The sequence below is a fragment of the Moschus berezovskii genome, chromosome 28 (assembly GCF_049115385.1).
Source record: "Moschus berezovskii isolate FMDL1 chromosome 28, NW_MosBer_1.0, whole genome shotgun sequence".
Taxonomy (NCBI): Eukaryota; Metazoa; Chordata; class Mammalia; order Artiodactyla; family Moschidae; genus Moschus; species Moschus berezovskii.
Window position 1 is genome coordinate 27791230 of NC_142487.1, and position 26551 is coordinate 27817780.

General features: G+C 38.9%; 1 protein-coding gene across 1 annotated transcript; it reads left to right on the forward strand.

The window, feature by feature from the left end:
* The first annotated feature begins 1079 nt into the window (after positions 1-1079).
* LOC129549609 (glutamate decarboxylase 1-like) lies at positions 1080-26164 on the forward strand. The gene is made up of 14 exons (XM_055416835.2): positions 1080-1185; positions 1621-1863; positions 3998-4088; positions 9354-9466; positions 9784-9899; positions 11820-11899; positions 14447-14501; positions 15170-15286; positions 16085-16149; positions 16249-16327; positions 19407-19556; positions 24390-24497; positions 25237-25326; positions 25991-26164. Exons 1-14 carry the CDS (start codon positions 1080-1082, stop codon positions 26162-26164), a joined length of 1587 nt encoding a protein of 528 aa, XP_055272810.2.
* The last annotated feature ends 387 nt before the right edge of the window (positions 26165-26551 follow it).

Here is a 26551-nt window from a genome sequence, read left to right on the forward strand (position 1 = left end):
ATTTTATAAATTATAGTTTGTACTTTCTTTTTTCTCCTACATTGTTCAGGATATGAAATGATATTTAACAATGAAATAGCTTGCTTGATGGGATATTTGGTTTAACACTTTTATTGAAGAAGACTCTAAGACTTATTATTTTCAAATATTAATTTTTAATGAGGATAATGATCTTTTAAAGATGTATTGATCTTTGGATTCAAACACTTGCCTATAAATTCCAGTCCAACCATATATAAAGCTATTTTTGTTAATAACAGTACCCATATCAGGAGCCTATACTATGAGGTTGAATAGAATGACACGTGTGAAGTACTTAGAACAGTGCCTGGGACATAATAAGCACTCAACAAGAGTTGGTTTATTACTGTTACTTCTTTAAATCTGTTTATCAACTTACTGGGTAAATGTTCCTGTATTGTATGGTTACAGTGAGAATCAAATTGTGTGCGCAGCACTTAGGACTCTTACTGTGTAGTAGGTACGGCTATATGTACTTAAATGTCAATACGCATGCAAGGCACTCAAGGGTCTTATCCTGTAGCAGTCATTGTTGTTCATAATTAACGATAACAGGTCTTCCCTAGTGGCTCACAGTCAAGAATCAAGTTGCAAAGTAGGAAACCAGGGTTCAGTCCCTGGGTTGGGAAGATCCCCTGGAGAAGGGAATGGCAATCCACTCCCGGATTCTTGCCTGGAGAATTCCTGGTGGGCTCCAGTCCACGGGGTTGAACAGAGTCAGACATCACTGAGTGACTAACACGTTCACTTTACTTTCATGATGGGTCTTAATTATTAGATTAATTATCCTCTGTGCCAGGCTGATAGGAAGCTCTCATGTAAGAGCTGTATCACTGCTCTCTGTGTGGTGATAAAAGAGCCTAACATAACTTCAGCAGAGTTCATGCTTCTCTCCAGTGTATCCCCCTCCACCAGAGATCACAGGTAAATAAAAATTTCATGTGTTATGAGTTTTTTCGAGTCATCCATTTGATTACAGATTGGATTACAGTAATACATCTTATTAGCTTGTTTTAATAATTACAAATATTTTCTTTCTCAACTTAGATAGGAAACAGATGAGAAAAAAATCCATTCATCCTTGTCAATCAACTGACAAAGATGTGATAAAAGAAGCTCATGCTGAGAATTTAATGACTAATTTATCAAATACTTATGCTTCAGGTATGGATGCTGTTAACAAGTGTTATTTGTTTTGTTCTTTTTATAAAATTCTATGTTATCTACGTATTTATTGAAATAATTTTGATTTTCTTAAGATCTATAGACTAACTTTTATAAGTATACTTTAACTGACTTTTAAAAGTACAACTTAGCAGCTCATTTTTGAGGACAGTCAAATAAGGACCACCTGGTAGAGCTTAAAGGGCCAATTACTTTTATGGCGTTAATCTAAAGTGGCTTACTTTTTGGTGAAAATTGTTATCCAGTGGGACTTCAAATGAAGATTATTTGTAGGATTTGGACAAATGCTGCTTTATTTACTATTTGACGTGGCCTTCAAATATCTTTAATTTTCTATGATCAAAATTCTATCTGATAGTGAGTTTCTTTGACTCTTCAGATACCAACCTTGTTGTTTATTTCTTTTTTCTCTAGATTTGTTGCCATCCAAGGAGGGCGAAGATTTAACAAAATGTTTTCTGCTGCGAGTGGTAAATATTCTTCTGCACTACATTGAGAAAACTTTCGATGTTAAGAGTAAAATATTGGACTTTCATTATCCTCATCAACTTCTTGAAGGTTTGGATGGGTTTGACTTAGAACTGTCTGACCGTCCTGAATCTCTGGAGCAGTTGCTTGTTGATTGCACAGACACCTTAAAATATGGTGTTAAAACAGGTAATTTTCAAATTTGTTTGCCTGAACTGGAGATTGAATGAGTAGCCTTGATTTTACATTTGCATTGAAAAACACCCCAATTTCATTCATTTTTATTTAAAATGTTTGTCTAGTTCATTTTAAATTGGTATTTTCATATATGACTTGTTCATTAATTAACAGAGAAAGTAAACAAACTGATTTTGATTTGGAGGGATATATCCCAATGGCAAATAACATACAGTTTTTATTTACCTTTTTCATTTTTTGCTTTATTTGATCATATTCATTACTGGATGCTTGATTTATTATCTCTGTACATCAGTAAAATATAGAAGGCTAAAATTAGATATATGTATAATTTATATATGCAGCCTATATTTTAGAAAGTGTTTTCTGATTCAAATAACATTATCGTAACTTAATTCTTAATCTCTTAAAACAATGGTACTTCCAGGAGCAAACGATATTTGAATAAGATTCTAGAGGCAAAACAGAGATTCACAAAGAGCTATCACACACATTATCTTTAAGACAGAGTGTAAAACCAGTGCACAGAACAATCCATTGTGGAGCTAAGGAGGAGAAGCTTAATTTAAACTGAGCTGAATATAGATTGTTCAATTTGACAAGCAATGTTTGGTGATTCTTCCTTAATATAAAATTTTTAAAAATCATTGTAAGAGGAACCTGATGTTTTGATAGTTGAAATTATTTATCTTTTTTGCTGCCTGTATCTTTAAAGAATTCTTTTGCATTATGGTTTCTTACAGGATGTTGACTATCCTGTGCTCTACACTAGGACCTTGCTGTTTATCCATCCTACATGTGACAGTTTCCATCTGCTAACCCCAGACTCCCAGACCAGTTCGTCCTCCTTGACACTCCACAAGTCTGCTATCTATGTTTGTGGTTCTGTTTCCGTTTTGTAGATAAGTTTATTTGTGTCGTATTTTGGATTCCACATACTTGTTGTTCAGCCGCTAAGTTGTGTCTGACTCTGCGATCCCATGGGTTGCAGCACGCCAGGCTCCTCTGTCCTCTGTTGTCTTCTGGAGATTGCTCAAATACATGTTCATTGAGTTGGTGATGCTATCTAACTATCTCAGCTTCTGTCGCCCCCTTCTCCTTCTGCCCTCAATCTTTGCCAGCATCACAGTCTTTTCCAATGTGTTGGTTCTTTGCATCAGGTAGCCAAAATAATCGGGTTTCAGCATCAGTTCTTCCAGTGAATACTCAGGGTTGATCTCCTTTAGGATTGACTGGTTGGATCTCCTTGCAGTCCAAGGGACTCTCAAGAGTCTTCTCCACACCACAGTTGGAAAGCGTCAGTTCTTTGGCGCCCAATCTTCTTTATGGCCCGACTCTCACACGGTGTTTCTTGCTTAGTATGATAAGCTCTAGGGACCTGATATTTCATCCAGAAAATGTATAAGCAGCTTTGGAAGGAAAATTATTTCATCTTCTAGGAGAAGGAAATGGCAACCCACTCCAGTGTTCTTGCCTGGAGAATCCCAGGGACAGGGGAGCCTGGTGGGCTGCCGTCTATGGGGTCACACAGAGTCGGACACGACTGAAGTGACTTAGCAGCAGCAGCAGCAGCAGGTGATCTTTCCCCCATTCACTGGGGTAGCGTCCCACACCCCACCCTCGGTCTTTCTACTTCAGTTGCGTTCCTCACTCTGGTATTTGAGCCCTTTCTCATTTTGGTGCCTTCTTATAGCTGCTCCTCCTCCTCCACTGTTAGGAAATAGACTTAAGACCTTCTCTGAAAGATCACTTCCTCCAAAAGCCTTCTCTGGAGTCTGCCTCTCCTACTCCTGACCCCTTAGAAATGGTCTCATAACATCCTGATCCTTTGCTTTGTAATTTTTGCTTTTTACTTAAATACATTTGTGTCATTATTTGATTATGTCTCCTTCTTTCAATAGTCAGTGAGATCCCCACGTAGCAGCTATGTCCACCCTGTATGACCGCTGGGCCCTAACACGCAGAACACTCCCGGCATATGATAATCGCTCAGGAATGTTCACTGAATGACATCGTGAACTTGATCCATGATACCTGTTCACTGAGAAACTGCTATAAAATTTAACCAGATTTCGACCCTGTGTTTACACTTTGACCTATCTGCAATTTTGCCTTTTTTTCCCAGGACATCCTCGCTATTTTAACCAGCTCTCCAGTGGGCTAGATGTGATTGGACTTGCAGGGGAGTGGCTGACAGCCACTGCAAACACCAACATGTGAGTATCCTTCTGGATCTAAGGAACGTGAGACTGTGAGGCACGCGAGCAAGAGTGACGGTGTCCATTGTTGAGGTTCCATTTTGCTGGACAGGAGGCTTGCTCTGTCAGAAACCAAGCGGTGATACCAGAAAGAAATGCACAGAAGACCGTTCCTCTTCCCCGGGGCACATTTTAACTGGTCCTCTGGACTGTCTCTCCTCTCTAGAAACTCTTAGGATCTGAATTTCCTGGTAAATAGTAAAGTTCAGTTGATTAGTCTGAGTTATTACTGTGAAGACTGGGAGTCCAGCTCCAGGACTGAAATCACTGCATACTGCCCAAATAGCCCAGAGCACATAGCCCAAAAATGACACACACCAGTGTATGAAAAGTTGCCTGAATATTAATGAAAACTTCAGTCTGCTCAAAGGTGAAGAAAGTAAACTATTAAAGTTACATCGAACTCCAATGTGATTCCTTAAAAATGTTGACCTTTGTCACAACAAAACTTTCAGTTATATGAAAATGAGATACACTGCTGTTAATGTTTTGAAGTAAAATTAATTTTAGGGCAATATATTTCAAGTTTAAAGGAATAGGGAAATGACTGGACATGAAATTGGAAGGAACAGTCTGTTTCAGATGTTAATATAATTTCAGTTCAGTTCAGTTCACTTCAGTTGCTCAGTCGTGTCCGACTCTTTGTGACCCCTTGAATCACAGCACGCTAGGCCTCCCTGTCCATCACCAACTCCCAGAGTTCACTCAAACTCATGTCCATCGAGTCGGTGATGCCATCCAGCCATCTCATTCTATGTCATCCCCGTGTCCTTCCGGCCCCAATCCCTCCTAGCATCAGAGTCTTTTCCAGTGAGTCAACTCTTCACATGAGGTGGCCAAAGTATTGCAGTTTCAGCTTTAGCATCAGTCCTTCCAATGAACACCCAGGATTGATCTCCTCTAGAATGGACTGGTTGGATCTCCTTGCAGTCCAAGGGACTCTCAGGAGTCTTCTCCAGCACCACAGTTCAAAAGCATCAATTCTTCGGCGGTCAGCTATCTTCACAGTCCAACTCTCACATCTGTACATGACCATGGGAAAAACCATAGCCTTGACTGGACGGACCTTTGTTGGCAAAGTAATGTCTCTGCTTTTTAACATGCTGTCTAGGTTGGTCGTAACTTTCCTTCCAAGGAGTAAGCGTCTTTTAATTTCATGGCTGCAATCAGCATCTGCAGTGATTTTGGAGCTCAAAAAATAAAGTCTGACACTGTTTCCACTGTTTCCCCATCTATTTTCCATGAAGTGATGGGACCAGATGCCATGATCTTTGTTTTCTGAATGTTGAGCTTCAAGCCAACCTTTTCGCTCTCCTTTTTCACTTTCATCAAGAGGCTTTTTAGTTCCTCTTCACTTTCTGCCATAAGTTTGGTGTCATCTGCATATCTGAGGTTATTGATATTTCTCCCGGCAATCTTGATTCCAGCTGGTGCTTCTTCCAGCCCGGCATTCCTCATGATGTACTTTGCATAGAAGTTAAATAAGCAAGGTGACAATATACAACCTTGACATACTCCTTTTCCTATTTGGAACCAGTCTGTTGTTCCATGTCCAGTTCTATCTGTTGCTTCCTGACCTACAGACAGGTTTCTCAAGAGGCAGGTCAGGTGGTCTGGTATTCCCATCTCTTTCAGAATGTTGCACAGTTTATTGTGATCCACACAGTCAAAGGCTTTGGTATAGTCAATGAAGCAGAAATAGATGTTTTTCTGGAACTCTCTTGCTTTCTCCATGATCCAACGGATGTTGGCAATTTGCCAAAAGAGATAGCTGGTAGAAATTTAAACTTTAAAACCAGGAACTAAACATTTATGAGAAGTGACTGCTTTACTGTGTAGGAAAGCTGTGGTTTATTTTAACGGTTTAGTTGTCATTGGGATCTTAATGGGGCACAAGGTTTTATAAATGTGAAAGGCATAGAAAAATAAGCCACACAGTTTATTGCTAGTTTTAATTTTCTTTGCTTGATTGTAGCCCTTTATTTGAACACACATAGAGTAACACTTTTGGGAGTTTCTCTGATAGCTCAGTTGGTAAAGAATCCACCTGCAATGCAGGAGACCCTTAAAGAACCTATATCATTTGTGATATATAAAATGTGATGCATTTTATATAAATTATTACATACAAATCATTTTACAAATCTTACTCCATTATTTGGAATCCTATTGCTATAAAACAATCATTCTCTGTATGAAGAAAATATTTGGCTTAAATAGAGAAATAGTAGAAAAACACAAAGAGAAAGCATTCAAGAGACGGTTCTATGTGTTTGAGTTATTCTTACTTTAATCAACGGATGTGCGCATGCGTGCTAAATTGCTTCAGGGTAATTCTTACTTTAATCAACGGATGTGCGCATGCGCGCTACATTGCTTCAAGGTATCCGACTCTTTGGATTATCGTTCACTGTGTTCCTCAGTCCATGGGACTGTCCAGGCAAGAACACTGGCATGGGCTGCCATCCATCCTCAGGGGATCCTCCCGACACAGGGGTCGAACCTTTGTCTCCTGCGTGCCCTGCATTGGCAGGTGGACTCTTTACCCCTGGAGTCACCTGGGAATCCTAACCATAGTGTGAGATAATAGAAAAGCATGAGAGATGGAATTAATTAGAGAAACAAATTTAAGTCCTAACTCTACCCTTTAATGGGTCTCTGGTCAGCAAAAAGAAAGACCGGGAGCTGACTGTGGAAAATTCTTAAAGAGATGGGAATACCAGACCACTTGACCTGCCTCTTGAGAAATCTGTATGCAAGTCAGGAAGCAATAGTTAGAACTGAACATGGAACAAGAGACTGGTTCCAAATAGGGAAAGGCGTACATCAAGGCTATATATTGTCACTCTGCTTATTTAACTTATATGCAGAGTATATAATGAAAAATGCTGGGCTGGATGAAGCACAAGCTGGAATCAAGATTGCCAGGAGAAATATCAATAACCTCAGATATGCAGATGACACCACACTTATGGCAGAAAGTGAAGAACTAAAGAGCCTCTTGATGAAAGTGAAAGAGGAGAGTGAAAAAGTTGGCTTAAAACTCAAATTCAGAAAACTAAAATCATGGCATCTGGTCCCATCACTTCATGGCAAATAGATAGGGAAACATTGGAAACAGTGTCAGACTTTATTTTTGGGGGCTCCAAAATCACTGCAGATGGTGACTGCAGCCATGAAATTAAAAGACGCTTACTCCTTGGAAGGAAAGTTATGACTGACCTAGACAGCATATTAAAAACCAGAGACATTACTTTGCTCACGAAGGTCCATCTAGTCAAGGCTATGGTTTTTCCAGTGGTCATGTATGGATGTGAGATTTGGACTAAAGAAAGCTGAACACCAAAGAAATGATGCTTTTGAACTGTGGTATTGGAAAAGACTCTTGAGAGTCCCTTGGACTGCAAGGAGATCCAACCAGTCCATCCTAAAGGAAATCAGTCCTGAATATTCACTGGAAGGACTGATGTTGAAACTGAAACTCCAATACTTTGGTCACCTCATATGAAAAACCAACTCATTTGAATAGACTGTTTCCTGATGCTGGGAAAGATTGAAGGTGGGAAGAGAAGGGGACGACAGAGGATAAGATGGTTGGATGGCATCACTGACTCAACGGACATGAGTTTGAATAAACTCTAGGAGTTGGCGATGGACAGAGAGGCTTGGTGTGCTGCAGTCCATGGGGTCACAAAGAGTCGTACCCGACTGAGCGACTGAACTGACTGACTGTTGTCTGAAAAGAATAATGTCTACTCCCTGGAATTGAAATAGGATCAAAAGGTAATGTGTGTAAGAAGCTGAAATTGACACAGCACTGGCAAAAATGAGCCTCGTTGAAAGCGAAGTCTGTAAGGCTTGCTTTGTAAACTTTGTTCCTCTCAGAACTAGAAGCTTAATTCTAATAGGCAGTGGGTTTTCTTAGTCTCGGTTTTTGTACAGAGCCCTGGGCCAGAGCTTATGTATTATTGCTTGATTAGGGCGTGCCATCCAGAGGAGCAGGACTGATGGGAATGAAGGGAGTCAGCACAAGGCAGAGGATAACACGAGGGGCCTTTTCGACCTGGTTACCCCTTAGAATAAGCAGAAGCGGGTGCGTGGATTCTGGGACTGTGTACCCGCTGTGGAGAACCGCTTCCACCATCAGGCCCTGTGTAGGGAGCAAGGGAGCAAATTTGTTCTCCGCCAGGTCTCTTACGATCAAAGGACTACACAACGGGATGTTAACGTTCCCCACACATCATCACTGGGCATTCTTGGGACTCCCAGCTGATTCCACGATTTGTCGTGCTAAGGGCAAAAGGAAGTCCCAGGGCTGAAGGTTAGGGACTGCAAGTGTGTGATTCTCTGTCGTGTTATGGGTGAAAGTGGTCATGGTGGCTGGGTCTGAATCATGTCTGAAGACCTGAGAGAGAAAGCTGAGCACCTCTGAAATGGCACATAACTGGTGCCTGGTACAGGGATCCACATGGAACTACACTTAAAGGGATCTTTAAAATTGTTTTGAGGGCAAAAAGGATTTCTTGAGAATAACTGGGCCCATCTTTGATTTGGGAGTCCTTAGTACATCCATTATTGTTTACTGCATTTTGGTATTTATAGGGAAAAGCATTGAGCCTTCTGTTTTAATCTCAACTTCTTTCTGTAGAGCTAATTTCGCAGGGTGATTCAGAGGAGAGTCCCCCACAACAGTCTTCTTTGAATTCTTTTTGATGAGGCGTTCTTGCCTGTACCGTCTACTTGCTGTTACTGGAAACAATGGTTTTTAGACTTTTTTTTTTTTTGATGTGTTTGCTCATAATACAATCTTTAGCTCGGAAACATTTATCAATCAGTTTTTTAGAAAAAGCTGTTTCATAGTCTGCAAATCATTATCTGTAGCTGTAATATGTTGACCCTCAGGAAATGTGTATGTATTTTATTGATAACTGGGCATTTTCTGTCCCTAACAGTGTTGTGTGTGTGCTGAGGGGATGGAGCTACTTTCAGTTTCCTTTTGGTGGCAAATGAAATTCCCAGGTACTGCACAAAATAATGGAAGCCATGACACTTTGTAGAACTAACATACTCTTGATCAGGGACAAGAACATATAAAATTTAACTATTTCTTGCACAGTCTGTTGCGGAATACAAAAATCTGTATAATCTTACCTAGCACATGATTTTATTTATCCTCTTCCATGTAATATAATTCACAGTGGAATTTCTATACATATATTATAGGTTTACCTATGAAATAGCTCCAGTATTTACTATCATGGAAACAGTTCTTCTTAAGAAAATGTGTGAAATTATTGGCTGGAGAGAAACAGAAGCAGATGGAATATTTTCACCTGGTAAGAAAAAGGTTTATAAGTGAAAAGAAATAATAGGAGAAAGTAAAAATGTATTTAAATTAATATGATTGTTTTTGAGTCATTGAACTAATTTGAATGTTCTAAGCCATATTGTTGGTTATAATCATAAACAAAGTTTTTCGAAATCTAAAGTTGTGGATTTTGTTGTGATTTCTTTTAATACTTTCAAGGAAGACTATTTTAAAAATGACGTCAGTAATTTGGCACCATTTTAGTTTCAGAAAACTCTCAGATTGTCTCAATCAACATTTCAGATTTTTGAAATTAGATTAACAGTCACAATTTCTCTTCCCTAGGTGGGAGTATATCAAACCTCTATGGTATATTAGTAGCTCGTTATAAGCAATATCCAGAGATAAAAGCAAAAGGCATGGCCGTCCTTCCATGCATTGTATTGTTTGTTTCTGAACAAGTAAGTATCAAGCCTAGATTTTTCTAAGCTTCAAGAATCTTCTAAGATATACTGATACAGTAATTTAAACATTGAGAATATTAACTGCATTTTTATGTTAAAAATACTCTGTAATCTCTGTTTGGATCTATATATTGATATTGGAAAGGAGAAAAACAAGTTTCCAGTCTATACAGGCTATCTAGATTAGCAATACAGATAATTCAGGAAAAAATTTATTTCAACATAGGGGAAACTAACAGAAAAAAAGATACGATTGTAAATATAAAACATTTTGCTCTCCTTACAAAAAAAAAATCAAGGCATAAAAATTTCAAATATTTAATGCTTCTTTTTAACATTGCCTGAAGAGAACAAGAAAGTGATTAATGTTCTGTTTTTCCAGTTAGGCCTGAAGAAGTTGGTTGAAGAGAAAGCTTTGTTTCTATATGCCCTCAGCCAAATGTTTATGAAACTGACAATAGATCCACTGAGGCCTCCTTTAGCTTTCATGTTCCGACTCTGTGTAGAGTACCAAAACTTCTTTAAAAAAAGCAATTAATCCCTCTGATAAAACTGATCACTTTTTCTTTTCCACCATGGTGATATTTATAATCTTAAAGTGTAACTGAAGTCCCAGCTTGAGAATTGTTCCTAAAAGTACTTGGAAACACTGGATTTTCTAAAAATGTCCCTTTGTCTGCAATGTCCTTCCTAATTTAAACTCAAATTAGCATTATATAAATACATATTATCAAATTGGGACCGTTGCTGCATGGTTGTTTTTGTTTAGTGGCTAAGTCGTGTCTGACTCTTTTGTGACCCCATGGACAGTAGCATGCCAGGCTCCTCTGTCCATGGGGTTTCCCAGGCAAGAATACTGGAGTGGGTTGCCATTTCCTTCTCCAGGGGATCTTCCTGACCCAGGGATTGAACCCGAGTCTCCTGTATTGGCAGGCGGATTCTTTATCACTGAGCCACCAGGCGAGTCCCACTGCTGCATGCTTAATGTAATTTACTAAAAACAATACAATCAAAGATACTTGTTTACAAACATCATTTTCATCATTTGACATATACTTTTTCAATATTATGAGCAAATAAGCTGAAATCCCATAAGGTAGTTTTTTTAAAAAAAAATCATTTCCTATTTAATCTATGTATTGATGTTCTCCATTGAGATGAAAACATTGTAAGGGTTTTAAATTTCTCTTTTCTCTCATATATGTGGTCTTTTCCAGGCAGCTAAAAATAACCCAGGAAAAGTTTATCTTTGAGCTGTCACCTCCATCTTACTGATTCTGTTTATATTATGCAAATTATGCCATGAGATAGTAGTCACCCAGAAGGCAAGAAATCAAAGTTGATATCAAAGTCAAAATTAAAAACTATAAGCAGAGGAAAAATTGATTCCTTTCTTTAGGCCTCTCTTAAAAAAAAAAAATATTGGTAATTCAAGACTTAAAGCTGTGCATAACATGCAAGGATTGACCTGGAGGATATTGTCAGTAAATTTATAAATGACACGATTCATGTGGATACAGAAAACTAGAATAAGAATAAGCAAAATGTTGTGCTGAGTGACAATCCATAACATGCAAGGATTGACCTGGAGGATATTGTCAGTAAATTTATAAATGACACGATTCATGTGGATACAGAAAACTAGAATAAGAATAATCAAAATGTTGTGCTGAGTAACAGTGCCTCCTAGAAACAGGTGCTACAGCCTTCTTCATCTCGACTAACGTCATGATAAGGGTCTGGAAGTATGCCTTGAGAACTACCCTTCTATATGTGTGTGTATATATATATATATTTATATATGCACAGATCCATTCAGAGGTATGCATATATGCCCTAATTTGAGTGATACACTAGTGTAAGTAATGATTTAAGGCAGGAAAATTAATGCCTTTCCTATTTTCATTTTTGCCCAAGGGTCATTATTCCATAAAAAAAGCTGCAGCAACTCTTGGTATTGGAACAGATAATGTAATTGAAGTAAAATGTGATGAAAGGTATGTTTCTAAACACATTCTCAAGATTTTTATTATCATTATGCTTCATATAAAGATTAAAACCCCATTTTTCTATTATCCCAATTTTTAGCAAGAATACTTTCCCAGATTAGTTTCAACTGGAAGTAATTATGAAAGAAGTACCGAAGTTATCCTATAGAGTATCCTGTACTGAATATAGTCCTATACAAGTGAGAGTCGCATACCTTTTCTTTGTTTTAAGTATATTGAAGTAGCAATATAATGATGTTTGGAGATGAAAAAGTCAGTTGCATCAGAAATCTACAGAGTGAAAATATATTTCCATTTCTCTTGAATCTTACTTTTCATGAATAAACTATATTATAAATACATATATTCTGAAGATCATTTTGATGCATATTAAATATATTTATACATAGCAAATTCTGTGTTACAATCTGCAACTTATTTTTTTAATTTTTTTGGCTTTAGAATATATCTTAAAAATCTTAGCTTGTGAATTTATACAGACTTTCCTTATTCTTTTTTAATTACTTTGGAGTTTTCCATTTTGTATATATAACTTCACATATCTTATTTAAAAGGTTTTCACGTAGATTTAAGTATTTAAAGACAATGATTACATGAGTGTGTGTGTGTCTGTGTGTGTGTGTGTGTGTGTGCACACGCGCGCTCAGCTGTGTCTGATTCTTTGTGACCCCGTGGACTGTAGCCTGCCAGGCTCCTCTGTCCATAGAATTTTCCAGGCAAGAATACTAGAATGGGTTGCCATTTCCTCTCGAAGAGATCTTCCTGACCCAGGGATCGAATCTGAGTCTTTTGGGTCTCCTGCATTGGCAGGTGGATTCTTTACCACTCACAGCACCTGGGAAACCCTGATTTAATGAATATAATTATACAAGTATACTTGAGTGTCTGTGTTTGAATATTTCTCACATGAATCCCTAGAAGTTGAATTACAGATTCAAAGATTGTCTGCACTTTACATATCATATAGATTTTCATTTGCCCTTAAAATATTTTTGAGTTAATTGATGCTTATCTACTGGGAGAAACTGGAATATTATCAACACTTCTGTACTTGAAAATTCTGACAGATGAAGATGACCTTCAGTTGTTTGGATCTGTATATGTCTAGTATACTGACCAACCAGCTGTGTGTTACCATAATATGTCTGTTCATTTTCATTGGCCAATTTTTTATTGGTAGTTTATTATTTGCTTGTAAAAATATTTATATATTGAGATATTTTGAAATGCAAAATATATGAATATAAAATATTTTGTAAATGTGCTTTATAAGTTTGTCATTCTATACTTATTTCAAGTTGTTTGGTTTTCTTTATATAAACCCTGCACATTTGCTGAGAATCTCTTTCCCAGATATTTTGTATCTGTTTTTACTACTCTGAATAGGATATGTTCTATGTTTATTCAGAACAATTAGTTTAAAAACTTAGGAACCTAATTTACTATTGTAACCCTCCCATTGCTCAACATTCTTATAGTTTTCAAAAGTTTTTCAATAAACAATGTTAGGTAGTCCAGGTGTACAACCATATGTACTTAAATTAGGGATTTTTCTTATTTTCGTTTCTCTCTCTCTCTCGTCTGTTATCATCATGATCACCTCCAAAGATAACAGGCATTTCTTCAGAAAAAAGCTACTGTAATACTGATGGTAGCAGGCATTCTTACTTGATTCCGGACTTCAAGAGGAATGCTGCCAGTGAGTCAGCAGGAGACGGTGTTTCAGTCTGGTAACGGGATGGAGCAGGAAAACACTGGCTTTTGTTTTTTTGTCCCAGAAATTTGCTGTGAAGAAAAATGTGAGACCACCTGAATTTTTGCCACATTCCCCCCACCAAGTTGTATCTTTGATTTTTCTATCTTAATGCCAAGAAGTCTTTATGAAAGTACAAGTGGCTCAGTCGTGTCCGACTCTTTTGCGACCCCATGGACTGTATAGTCCATGGAATTCTCCAGGCCAGAATACTGGAGTGGGTACCTGTTCCCTTCTCCTGGGAATCTTCCCAACCCAGGGATCAAATCTAGGTCTCCCACATTGCAGGCAGATTCTTTACCAGCTGAGCCACGAGGGAAGCCCAAGAACACTGGAGTGGGTAGCCTATCCCTTCTCGAGGGGATCTTCTGGCCCAGGAATTGAACCACCAGGGTCTCCTGCATTGTGGGTGGATTCTTTACCAACCGAGCTATCAGGGAAGCCCAAAGAAGTGTTTATAATTAAAGGTTAACCATTAGAGAAAGAAAGGAAGAAAGAAAAGACGGAAGGAAGAAAACCATATGTGTCTTAGAAAAATCAGAATCTTCTGATATGTAAACAATGCGGATTTTAAGATGATTGAATAGTAAACTCAACTTCCTTTAACTCAAATAACATGATATTTTACCTTGGTTTTAGGGAACTGCTTAATGCTTGTTTTCACACCTTTGGGAGTCACTAAAAACTAATTTTTTAATCTTGAATATTATTAATTCTTCTAACTGGTAGAATCGATATGTTTATTCACTCATAAAAAAACAATGTGTATTTGACTTTTTAAGGGGAAAGATGATTCCAGCTGAGTTAGAGAAAAATATATTACAAGCTAAAAGAAAGGTAAGTTCTGAAGTTCCATATTTAACTTGCAAATGCATCTTTATTTTCTTTACTGACTTTCATTAGTGGCAAGCAACTGATAAGAATTGCTACAGGACATAAAGTAATCTTTAAATGTAGGAAATTTCTTCTAAAGCTGAAGTGAAATAATTAAATGACATTGCAATATTTCCCTGACCATTTTGTTTCTGTTAAATATCAAAAGAAAAGTTATCACCAATATTTACGACTAAAGGAATTTAGTCACCTTTGTTGTTGTGGTATGATTTTCTGAGAATAAATTCAGAGAGAAATAACAGTAAATGAGACTCAGAGGCAGTGATATTTGTTCATCTTACCGTGTCGCTGCTTTTTGCATTAGTGTAGGTGCCTCCAAATAACTGAAAGTATTAGGTACTTAATGTCCTTAGTCGGGGCCTTCCCTGGTCACTTAGCAGTAAAGAATCCACCTGCCAGTGCAGAAGACACGGGTTCAATCCCTGAGTTGAGAAGATCGGCTAGAGTAGGAAATGGCAACCCACTCCAATGTTCTTGTCTGGGAAATCCCATGGAAAGAGGAATCTGGCAGGCTATAGTCCGTGGGGTTGCAAAGATTCGAATATGACTCAGCGACTAAACAACAGTGGACTTCCCGAGATGTGCGAATGATGCAGCCTTTGTCACCCCAGGGCCAGACTCCTTTCTGTGTTGTGGCCACAGCTGGCAGCACCGTGTTCGGGGCCTTTGACCCGCTCCATGACATCGCAGATATTTGTGAGATACACAAACTCTGGATGCATGTGGATGTAAGTCACGTCCTAGAGTCTGGCTCATAATTTCCCTTTTTAAAAAAATGTAACCTGTGAACAGCCCTCATAATTTCTTAATTGACATTACAAGCAAGGCCAAAATTTCTCTGCAACTCTAATTTTTATATTGAATAAATATCAAGAAAAAATAGTCACATTTGCATAAATTACCTGAAAATAGACAATCCACTACCATAGAAAGAGCTATGTATCAATATTATTTTTAAAAAGTCTAAATGCCTATTTATATTCAACCAACAATTTAGAAGATCAGTTTGAAGGAATAGTTAAACCTGATTTTAAATCAGAGAGACTTAGCCCCTTTCTCTAATGTATGTTTCGTAATTAATAGCTGTTATGGAAGTCAAAATTTTTGATGCTGTTAGGACAATGACTTTGGGCAAAAATGTCTTTGGCTTTGATTAGAGTTGGACAAATGTAAAGTTCTATAATATGGTAGATATTTTAATTTTTCTGTAGTATTGCCAAATCTGATGCCAACTTTTAAAAAATTCTGTCTCTGGAAATTATACAGAAGCTGTCTCTTTGCATTAATTGTCAATAGAAACCTAAAACTTTACTAAGTCATGAATAGACAATGAGGATTCATAGGAGGAAAATTTTAAATGCATTGTTCTTTTAAATGAGATAATTATAGCCAAGTTTATAATTATCTAGCATAGCAATTAAATCTTCGTCAACTTTTGAAATAAATATAACATAGGAAAGAGTAGCCAGTGCTATGTAAAAAGAAATAATTAATGTAAAAACACACATCCTTTGTGTCCATCATAGGCGGCTTGGGGAGGTGGATTGCTGTTGTCCAGAAAGCATTCCTATAAACTCAGTGGCATTGAAAGGTGAGACCTGGGCGGCCCGTGTAAGTGGAAGAACCTATTCAGACTTCTGTTTTGTTTCCTTAGCCTGTAAATACTAACCGGAGTTGTTTTATCGCCTAGGGCTGACTCCGTGACCTGGAACCCCCACAAACTCATGGGTGTCCCCCTTCAGTGCTCTGCTCTCCTGACCCGGGAAAAAGTAAATGATCTCTATTTTCAAGTAGTGATGTAATGGACACCTTGGTCATGACTAGGTTCATTGTGTATGTTCAAAACCAAAATCGTCACGGCCTCATTGAATTCATGGAGTGCAGGACCATTTGCCCTATAGAGGAAAGCTGATCCTTAATTAGCAACCGCTGGGCTTCCCTGGTGGCTCAAATGGTAAAGAATCTGCCTGCAATGTGGGAGACCTGGGTTTGACCCCTGGGTCGGGAAGGTCCCCTGGAGAAGGAGATGGCAACCCATGCCAATACTCTTTCCTGGAGAATCCCAGGGACAGAGTCCACAGAGGCTCAAAGAGTCGGATGTGGCTGAGCGACTGACAGTGGCAGTGGGTAGTGAAAGGGCCACAGAATCAATGACTGTAGGGCAACAGGTAGTAAGTTAATGTGGGACTGAGATCTGGGATGAGACACAGGACAGAAAATGCGGCCATTCGCGACCTCCCTTCTGAACACACCATGAACAAATGTAAGGGCTCTTTGCACTCAGATTTGGCCTGCTGACCAGTTGTGGCCTCAGAGAGTATGGCCAGAATGAGACTTGTTGTAAGTAGGGATAACGATCAGTAATGGTGATGTACATTTAGCGTAAAAAGCAAAAAATTGTGGGTTGCATGAAATTATTTTTTGCTTATAAGTTTGTGTATTGTATCTCTGCCAACAGTAAATGTAACGCCACACCAGGAGAGAAGCCCGTGATCTCCTGCAAGAAGAGATAGTACGAAGTTCAATTTGAATATTCCCTGTCTCTCCTTAGTTGTCAGAGGTGCAGACACACTAAACGAAGCTATCATTTATAGCTTTGTTTTCTTTCTCTCTTACTCACAAGCAATCCAGGGTTTGAATTTAAACATAAAGTGCATGTCCTCCCACTATAAGCTGCCTGAGCTGGTGCTCCCCACTTTGGGCTGAGTGTTAAATACACACCTCTTCCCCGCGAGCGCTAGGAGAGCCTTTGTTCTCTCCTAACCCGAGGCATTCTCAGCGGTTCAGCTGGAACCGTTAGCTCTGCTTTAGATGCTGCTCAGTGGGCTGCAGGGCAACACGCCCTCCACTGTGCTATCAGGTCTACAGTCCACTTGCAGGTTTCTGGTACTTTTATGTTTAGGGCTCAAAAACAAAGTTTCTGCAGTCTCTCTTCATTCTTCACTCATAATGAGTGTGTGGAAGTAGCCCTGCCCTTCTCTGCTCAGCCTCCTACAACCCAGAGTGTAAACTCAACAAGGCTAGAGTTTTTCCTTATCACAAATTCATAGTCCCAGCACAGAGTATGACAGATTTTAGGTGCTTAATTTTTACCTCAGAAGCTTACCCAGGTGGCACAACAGGAGATGCAGGATGATGTGCAGGAGATGCCAGAGATGTGGGTTCAGTCCCCGGCTTAGGCGGATCCCTGGAAAAGGAAATGACAACCCACTCCAGTATTCTTGCCTGGGAAATCTCATTGGCACGGGAGCCTGGTGGGCTACAGTCCATGGGGTTGCAAAGAGTCAGATTCAACTGAGCACACACACAATCTTTACCTAAGAACTATAGTTAAAACTCACATTGTTTACACTGTTTTAAAATATTTTAGTTTCTAGTGTCTGTCTAACAAAATATTAAAGTCGAAGTTTGAAGTAAACTAAAGGGAAAATATTTTTCATGTGTAAATTGGACCCTATAGTGTGTAGTGTATTAGTCATTCAGTCATGTCCGATTCTTTGTGACCACATGGACTATAGCCCACCAGGCTCCTCTGTCCACAGAATTCTCCTGAGCCAGACAGTAAAGAATCTAAGAATCTGCCTGCAATGCAGGAGACACAGGAGACATGTGTCAGTCCCTGGGATGGGAAGATCCCCTGGAGAAGAGAATGGCTACCCACTCTGATATTCTTCTACTTTAATATTTTGTTAGATAGGAACTGGAGACTAAAGTATTTTAAAACAGTATATGTAGTGTGTGTGTATACATACATATATATATATATATGTAGTATATTGTGTATATACACACACACAAAGTCCCCTCCTTTGCAAGGTATCATTTCTTCTCTATTTCACCGCAGTACTTCAAATCTTACCACCAATTGTGATCCTTTCGTTAGATCCATAAGCCGCTCCTAAATAAGAGTGTGAGCTTTCTTCCCTTGGAAATTGGATTGCCACAGACTCCCAGACGAACCACCCTCTTGTCAGCTCTCAAACTTACCACTGTGCAGATATATGATCTTGAAAATTACTTACCGTGGTGAAGTTTCTGTTTCTTCAATCTATAAAAATGATACAATAGTAGCACTTATGCCCTAAGTCTTCCATGAGGATCAGGTGGTATATTTGTGATGTGTCCAGCATATAATAGGCACGTGATAAATATGTTCTTATTTGCTTCATATTCAAAAGGTTATAGTTGGTATATGTTTAAACTCTACTCAGTCAGGGCACACAGGTTTAGCCTTTGTTATGCTATGGAAATGAATATCTTCTGAGAAAAGCCTCTTTTCAACTGGTTGATGGAAAACATTTCTTTTCTCTAGTGATTATTATTTAATCATTCAAAAGGAGTATTTCTCCATTCTTCAACACCAAGAAAGAATGTTTTCAACACCTTTTATGTAAGAGGAAATGGCTAGGAAAGGCCAAATTAAATAAATGGACTGTTTTATTCTCTACTTCCCGTGGCCCTCAGAGCAGTATGCTTGACTGGCATCTAAACGGTTGATTCATGAGAAAGCTTAGTTAAAGTGAACCAGGCACTCAATTCTAATTAACTTCAATGCAGGCTGGTCACATCATTTCAAAAGAGCAGCAAAACGTCAAGGTTTTTAAGAAAAGTTAAAGAAATACAGACAACTGGTAATCTAATTACACCATCTACAGTTCCAGATAAATCCAAAGAACAGCTGAATCCATGAAGATCCCAAGAAAGTAACATATTTTTATATAAAATAAACAGAAATTCTATTGAAATGTGCCTGTAAAGTAGAAACGCTAAGTGAACTGAAATAAATAAGTGATTGTGGCTTCTTCTTGAGATGCCACAATGATAGTATGAATATCATTCCTTTCTCAGGGTCTTCTGGGAGCATGCAACCAGATGCAGGCTGAGTACCTTTTCCAGCCTGATAAAGTCTACAATATTAACTTTGACACCGGGGATAAAACTATTCAATGCGGCCGACATGTTGATGTCTTTAAGCTCTGGTTAATGTGGAAGGCCAAGGTAGGAATTTGCCATCTTTTATTAGGTCCTATGTACTTGGGTACCTGATGTAACTAGTTCCGTATTTTAGAGCTTACTTTGGATGTCTTTTCCAAAATTATAATGCTTTTATTTTCAGTTTTCCTCTGTTTTGAATTTCATTTATTTGTGTTCGGCGGTGCCAGGTCTTCTCCGCTGCGCAGGCTTTTCTTCAGTGGTGGCGAAGGGGGCTACACTCCTGTTTTGGGGCTTCTCCCTGCAGCGTCCTCTCTGGCTGCAGGGCACGGGCTCTGGGCCGCACGGGGCTGCGGCCGTTGCAGCCCATGGACCCGGTAGCCGTAGCTCGCAGGCTCAAAGCACGGGCTCAGTAGTCGTGGCACACGGGCTTATTTGCTCTGTGGCAGGTGGGATCTCCCCAGATCAGGGGTTGAATCCCTCTCTGCTACGTTCGCAGGAGGGTTCTTTACCCTTGAGCCACCAGAGGAGCCCTACTGCCCTTTTATTTTGTTAAACTTCTGTCAAGGAAACAGCTCTGTGTCTAACTGCAGATGGCAAGCTTGGTTTCTGAGCTCAAAATCCTACTGAGGTGGAAAAGATTTTAGCTTGTTTCATCATTAATATATATTCTATCTAATGGTAGGAGTAAAATCTGTTAGGAATATAAATTTGCCTGCAGGTTTAAAAAAAAACTTTTTCTTTTCGAATTGAAAATAGGTCAAGCCACTTGAAGTCAATATAGATTCCCAGATGTGAACACTTATTAATTACCTGAATATTCAGTCTACCTTAGAGTCAAAGTTGGGGCTTCCCAGGTGGCGCAGTGGTAGAAAATCCATCTGCTAACACAGGAGATGCAAGAGACCTGGGTTTGATGCCTGGATCTGGAAGATCTCCTGAAGAAGGAAATAGTAACCCACTTCAGTATTCTTGCCTGGAGAATCCCGTGGAAAGAAGAGCCTGGCAGGATACAGTCCATGGGTCGCAAAGAGTCGGACACGACTGAGCGATTAATAAACACACACACGCACGCAGAGTCAAGGACAACAGATACAGTCTCTCCGGAGATTGCAACAGCAGGACATGTTCTACACCCTCCTTCTGCCCCTTATTCATAATTTTTAACTTAAAAAATGGAAATGCTTTTAGGAAGCATTTCTAACACCTCCTTCCCAATCCTCTATAGGAAAATGGGCAGTAGGTCCTGTGAAGATGAAAGCTTTGACATGAACCAACAGCTTCTTTAATACAGTGGGAACCTGATCCTCCACAACACATCACCCACCCTCTGCATCTCAAGGGAACTCTTATGTGTATCACAGGTAGTTATCCTTCTCCAGAAAAATTGCAGATTTTTATTTGGTGGATATAGAATTCCTAGTACAAAACAAAAATAGAAAAACATGTTCTGTAACATGAATCACAGAGGCAAATGCATGATCCTTCTTTAGTAGTCTATAATACACTGGCAGCATTTTCTCTTACAAATTTATCTTTTATCACCTGCTTTTTCCTAACCTTATAATCACCTTGTTTGAAATACGCATTTAAAAACCCACTTTGAATAGTGTATATATATTGATAACTCACCTTAAATTCTTTCAATAATAAGTCATTGAAATAATAAATATATCTATTCAATAGTATAGATCTTCAGTAGTAATGGGTTTACCATATATTGAACATATATTAGGCTACAAAGCTTTACTTGTGTTATTTAGCTTACGTGTCCCAACAGTTAGGCTGGTTATATCTGGTAAACAGGTAAAGAAATTAACTTGCTGATGGATGAAGAGAACTTAATCTAAAGAGCACAGCTAACTCTCAAATTCAAAATCTATTTTTTTACTAATCCATATTATCTTTCTTAACATAATTCATAGCACCATGGGAATGCTAAAACTCATCTAGAGTAGTGATGAAGAAGCAGGTTTATCACCTTTTGCATATGGAAACTATGTTATAAAAGAAAAGGTATATAAACAGATATTATGTAAGCAAGGCCATTCCTGAGAGTAGGGAAACAAAATCCCAGTATATAGCAGAATGGAAATTATTTTCATATTTAAGAGCATTTTTCTATGTTAAAATGCAAGTTCAAGTAAATACACATGGCAGGCTTGAAAGGGAGGAGTTGACTTGCAAGTTTGTTGCATGATCTATAAGTACTAAATATTTAAATATTTGCTGGGCGAGTCTCCATCAGTACTCTTGACAAGATGATGGGAATTAAGAAGAAAGTCTAGAGATGTAAGTGAAAATTTTATATTTTTTCCTCATTTGCTGTAATTACAGAATGAATACTTCATTGATTACAGAAAAGAGGAGCCATTTTTAATGAAATTCATATTTCTTTAAAGTAAAATTAATTCCATAAATGCTGTGGTAGGTTATAAAGCTAAGTAATAAGAAAATCATATAGAAATATAAGATTCCACAAACATTGATTATTGTGCAAAAGCAAATCTAATGCACAAGCTTCTTTTTTTTTTTTGGAAGGATTTTCTACGTAAGTTGGACTAGTTTTATATTCATACAATGACTGTGTTTGGCCAGGAGAAAGCTATCAGGAGCTTAATTGTCCAAGAGCCCCATCTGCTTCTTCTAAAGTTGCGATTGCATTTGCCCTGAGGCTGAGCTTCCCGGTTTTCCCCTGTCAGTGGCTGTGCATAGCAGGGAGTCTAAGGCATACCGCTCCTGAGAGACAGGAGACTATTCCTCATAGCTGAGTTGCTGTGAAGAGGTCTTAAAGGCCTTCCTGAATCTTAGATTTCATTGTAGTGTAGGATGCTTCCACTCCACCTTTGCCCATCTTTTCCCTTCACTTAGAGTCATATGTGGGCTTGCCTGGTGGCTCAGATGGTAAAGAATTTGCCTGCAGTGTGAGGCCAGGGTTCAATCCCTGGGTTGGGAAGATCCCCTGGAGGAGGGAATGGCAACCCACTGCAGCATTCTTGCCTGGAGACTCCCATGGACAGAGGAGCCTGGCGGGCTCCAGTCCCTGGGCTCACAAAGAGTCAGACACGACTGAGCGACACACACACAGAGAGCCATATTTGTTCAGTCTGGAAGCTTTCCCAGTCTGCCTGCCTCCTTCCTCTGTCTTTCGCACAGGTCTGTGTGTGCGCTTAGTTGTGTCTGACTCTTTGCGGCCCCAAGGACAGTTGTCTGCCTAATCACAAAAGTTTAAGTATGGAGAAGATGCTGAAGTGCCACCTCATGTTGTTGTAAAGGCTCTACGTTGCATACCCCTAAAGTAACCAGTAATGGGTGCCCTCAGCAAGGAATATCTGGGATGTACAGACATAAGCAGAGGTCATTAGAAAGCAAATTCAGGAATGCAGGAGAGGGTGGTTGGGCCAGCATAGTGGCAACAAATAGGTGAAGATATATTAGAATGTGATTACCTTTTGAAGTTAAATCCAATGGAATTTCCCAAAATATTCTACTGGGTGTGGCTGTGAAAAAAGAAGAAAGTCAAGGATAAGATGCTGATGGTTTGGACCTTAGCAACTAAAGGATAGAATAGAGATTGGGAACACTGGGAAGTACAAGTTTGTGGAGAAAGGTCAGGAGTTCGGTTCTGGGCATGTCGTTTTGAGATGTTAGTTATATTAACAGGGAATCAAACATGAATCTGAGGTTCAGAGAGGAGGTCTAAGTGGGCGAGTCATCAGCCTTTACATGCTGCTTAGAGCCACGAGACAAGGGACTCACCAAGGGAAAGGGGGGCGACTGGAGACAGAGGCGGGTCGGTTTTCCCGTGCCTTCATCACCCTCTTCATGGTGTTCTGAGAGTGGGTTAGACCCAGAGTACCAAGCTCACCTGGGATGTAGCCGAAGGTCAACAGTTGCTAGTGTTAAGATAGCCTCTGCCAGCCAATATGCCAAGGGCTTTGCTTGTCATATTTCCCCTGTTCCTCACTGCATTGTATAGAATTTTTTTTAAAATGTGCTCTGCATACTAGACAGATTAAAAATTAGATGTCAAGGGTTTCCCTGGTGGCTGAGTGGTAAAAGATCTGCCTGCCAACGCAGGAGACACGGGTTCCACCCCTGGTCTGGAGAGATCCCACATGCTGTGGAGCAACTAAGCCTGTGAGCCACAACTGCTGGGCCTGCGTTCTAGAGCCCGGGGGTCACAGCTACCAAAGTCCAATCACCCTAGAGCCACGCACCCTAGAGCCACTCACCCTAGAGCCACTCACCCTAGAGCCACGCACCCTAGAGCCCACGCACCCTAGAGCCACTCACCCTAGAGCCCACGCACCCTAGAGCCACTCACCCTAGAGCCACTCACCCTAGAGCCCACGCACCCTAGAGCCCACGCACCCTAGAGCCACCCACCCTAGAGCCACCCACCCTAGAGCCACGCACCCTAGAGCCCACGCACCCTAGAGCCACCCACCCTAGAGCCCACGCACCCTAGTGCCCATGCTCTACAAGAGGAGAGGTTTGCACCCCACAACTAGAAAGTAGCCCTGAGTCACCACAGCTAAAGAAAAAGCCCTCCCAGCAAGGGAGAACAGCACAGCCAAAAGCAAGCAAATAAATAAGTAAAATTATTTTAAAAACTCATATCAAAGTATTTATCAAACATTTGTAGATCTAGGCAACAGAAGCTTAACAAGGCTAAGTAACTTGCCCCAGGTTCCACAGACAGTGGGGAGTAAAAGCAGATTGAGAAGACAGAAATAAGAATGCAATGAGAATAGGTGATACCTACTGCTAGTAAGATAATATTCACATTTATTTAAATAAGTACATTTAAATAAATTTAATACATGGCAAGAGCTTCTTTAGTTTAATTTAAAGGTACTTACTTGAATAAAGCTTTTGCTGTTTTTTAAACTACAGGGAACCTATGGCTTTGAGGTACAGATCGACAGATATATGGAACTTGCAAAATACTTCTATAAAGTTTTAAAGAAAAAAGATAACTTTAAGCTCGTATTTGATGCAGAGGTAAGGACTCTTATTAGTGGGCTTTTTTGGTGATACTTTAATGTATCTATTCTTTTTTTGCTGAGTACTTTTTCTTGAATCTATTACCTGTCTAACACTTCGAGGTAATTCAGAAGTTACATGCAATAACTATCATACACATTTTATTTTACATAAGTGCTGTAAAACATTTAGATCTTAAAAACTTTTCCATTAAGTTCTCTTTTTTATAGGCCTAGGGCCTAATAGATTAATTTAATAGTTGCCTTGCCTTTGTGCATGCTTAATTGTGTCTGACTCTTAGTGATCCCATGGACTATATCCCACCAGGCTCTCAATTTAAAAAAAAAATTAAGATAAAACTATTTGGTTATAATTGCTTTTCTGATTTTGATGGCACTTAATCAAGAGAAATTTAATTTTTCCTAGCATTTTTCTTGTAAGTTAGACTATGCAGTTGGGTTTCTGGAGAGTAGGTGACATAAGAAAAAGTGGTCTTTAACTTACCTGATAATCCTTGATTAATTATTATTTAGGTACTAAATTACAGATATTAATGATAAAATTGAGAGTTTTGCTAGTATTATATCCATTTCCTCTTCAAGGGCCAGTCAGCCCCTTGGCAGCCTGATGGCATGGGTAATTAAAATATTTCTGGGATAATTAAGAAATTAGGTAGGGCTTTAAGAATACTCATAAAATGAATAAAGAAGTAGATAAAACCTTAAGAATATTTATAAAGTGTTAATTTTTGATTTAGCCTGAGTTCACCAATGTCTGCTTCTGGTATTTTCCACCAAGACTTAAACATATCCCAAAAAGTTTTGAAAGAGATCAAGAACTACAAAAGGTAAGTTTGTGTGTGTGTGATATAGGGGTTATAACTTTAATACTGCATTTTAAATAGCGTGTGAATGCCGCTGCATTTCCCGAGTCTCAGTACTACTCTGTCCTGTAGTATCCATAATGCCCCAAGAGTGTTATGTGATCTAATGTCCCCTGCGCAGTGTTGTTTTAGGAGCTGTGCAAGACATTAAACAGGTAGAATTTTCCTCTGTAGAATTTACATAGAAACGACGTTTCGCTGCAAAACAGTGACCTTGTTGAAAAACTCAAGTTGTATTGTAATAATTCAAAGAGTGAAAGTTAGAATACCAGAAGGTATTCCTGCTTTTCCATTCTCTAATTCATTTTACCTCTCTCCCAGATATGTCTGTTTAGATTGACATATAAATGTAAACAAAATGTCATACAACCTTCTTTAATGTATTCTAGTACACTTGCATTATTTTATGAGTTTGGTAATTGTGAATCATGGACTAGCAAGAGAGTTAATATGTTTTTAGAACAGGCTGCTTTTATTCTGTAGTAAGCTGCTTCTTAAAAATTATCCCTGACCGTTTTAAATTGCCTGCAGTTTACCTCAAGCTAATGATAGTCATGTAGTCATCTAGGAGGTGGAATAGTATGTATTTGTAAACTTTCTTTTTAATGATATTTGCATTTATACACAGATTGCTCCAAAGATTAAAGCACAGATGATAGTGGAAGGTACAGTCATGCTCAGCTACCAGCCCTGTGGGGACAAAGTGAATTTTTTCCGAATGGTCTTTTCTAATCCTGCCACAAGACAAACGGATGTTGACTATCTTATTGATGAAATTCAAAGACTTGGGAAAGATTTATGATACTGCAGTATGAACTTGAATACCAAATGTAAAAACCAACTTGAAAAATCTATTACTGAAGACAATAAGAAAGGGATATTGTAAATGGTATCCTCTCTTTAGAATGTTTGATTCTTTTTTATCCTATGTTATGTAAGATGATGACAGGGGAGTGAGTACATTGGAGACAGATATAGAGATTCAAGTTTGTTTATGTATTTGTTGTTTTCACTAATTCAGTAAAATTTATGGCAAGTCACAACTCTCTTGGGCTTCAAAATCACTGCAGATGGTGACTGCAGCCATGAAAATAAAAGACGCTTGCTCCTTGGATGAAAAGCTATGATAAACCTAGATGGCGTATTAAAAAGCAGACATTACTTTGCTGACAAACGTCCATCTAGTCAA

Coding starts and splice junctions, on each gene's coding strand:
- LOC129549609 (XM_055416835.2), top strand. CDS start 1,080: ATGAGAAAAAAATCCATTCATCCTTGTCAATCAACTGACAAAGATGTG. Junction 14,502..15,169: donor TATTACAAGCTAAAAGAAAG/GTAAGTTCTGAA, acceptor TTGTCACCCCAG/GGCCAGACTCCTTTCTGTGT. Junction 15,287..16,084: donor AACTCTGGATGCATGTGGAT/GTAAGTCACGTC, acceptor TGTCCATCATAG/GCGGCTTGGGGAGGTGGATT.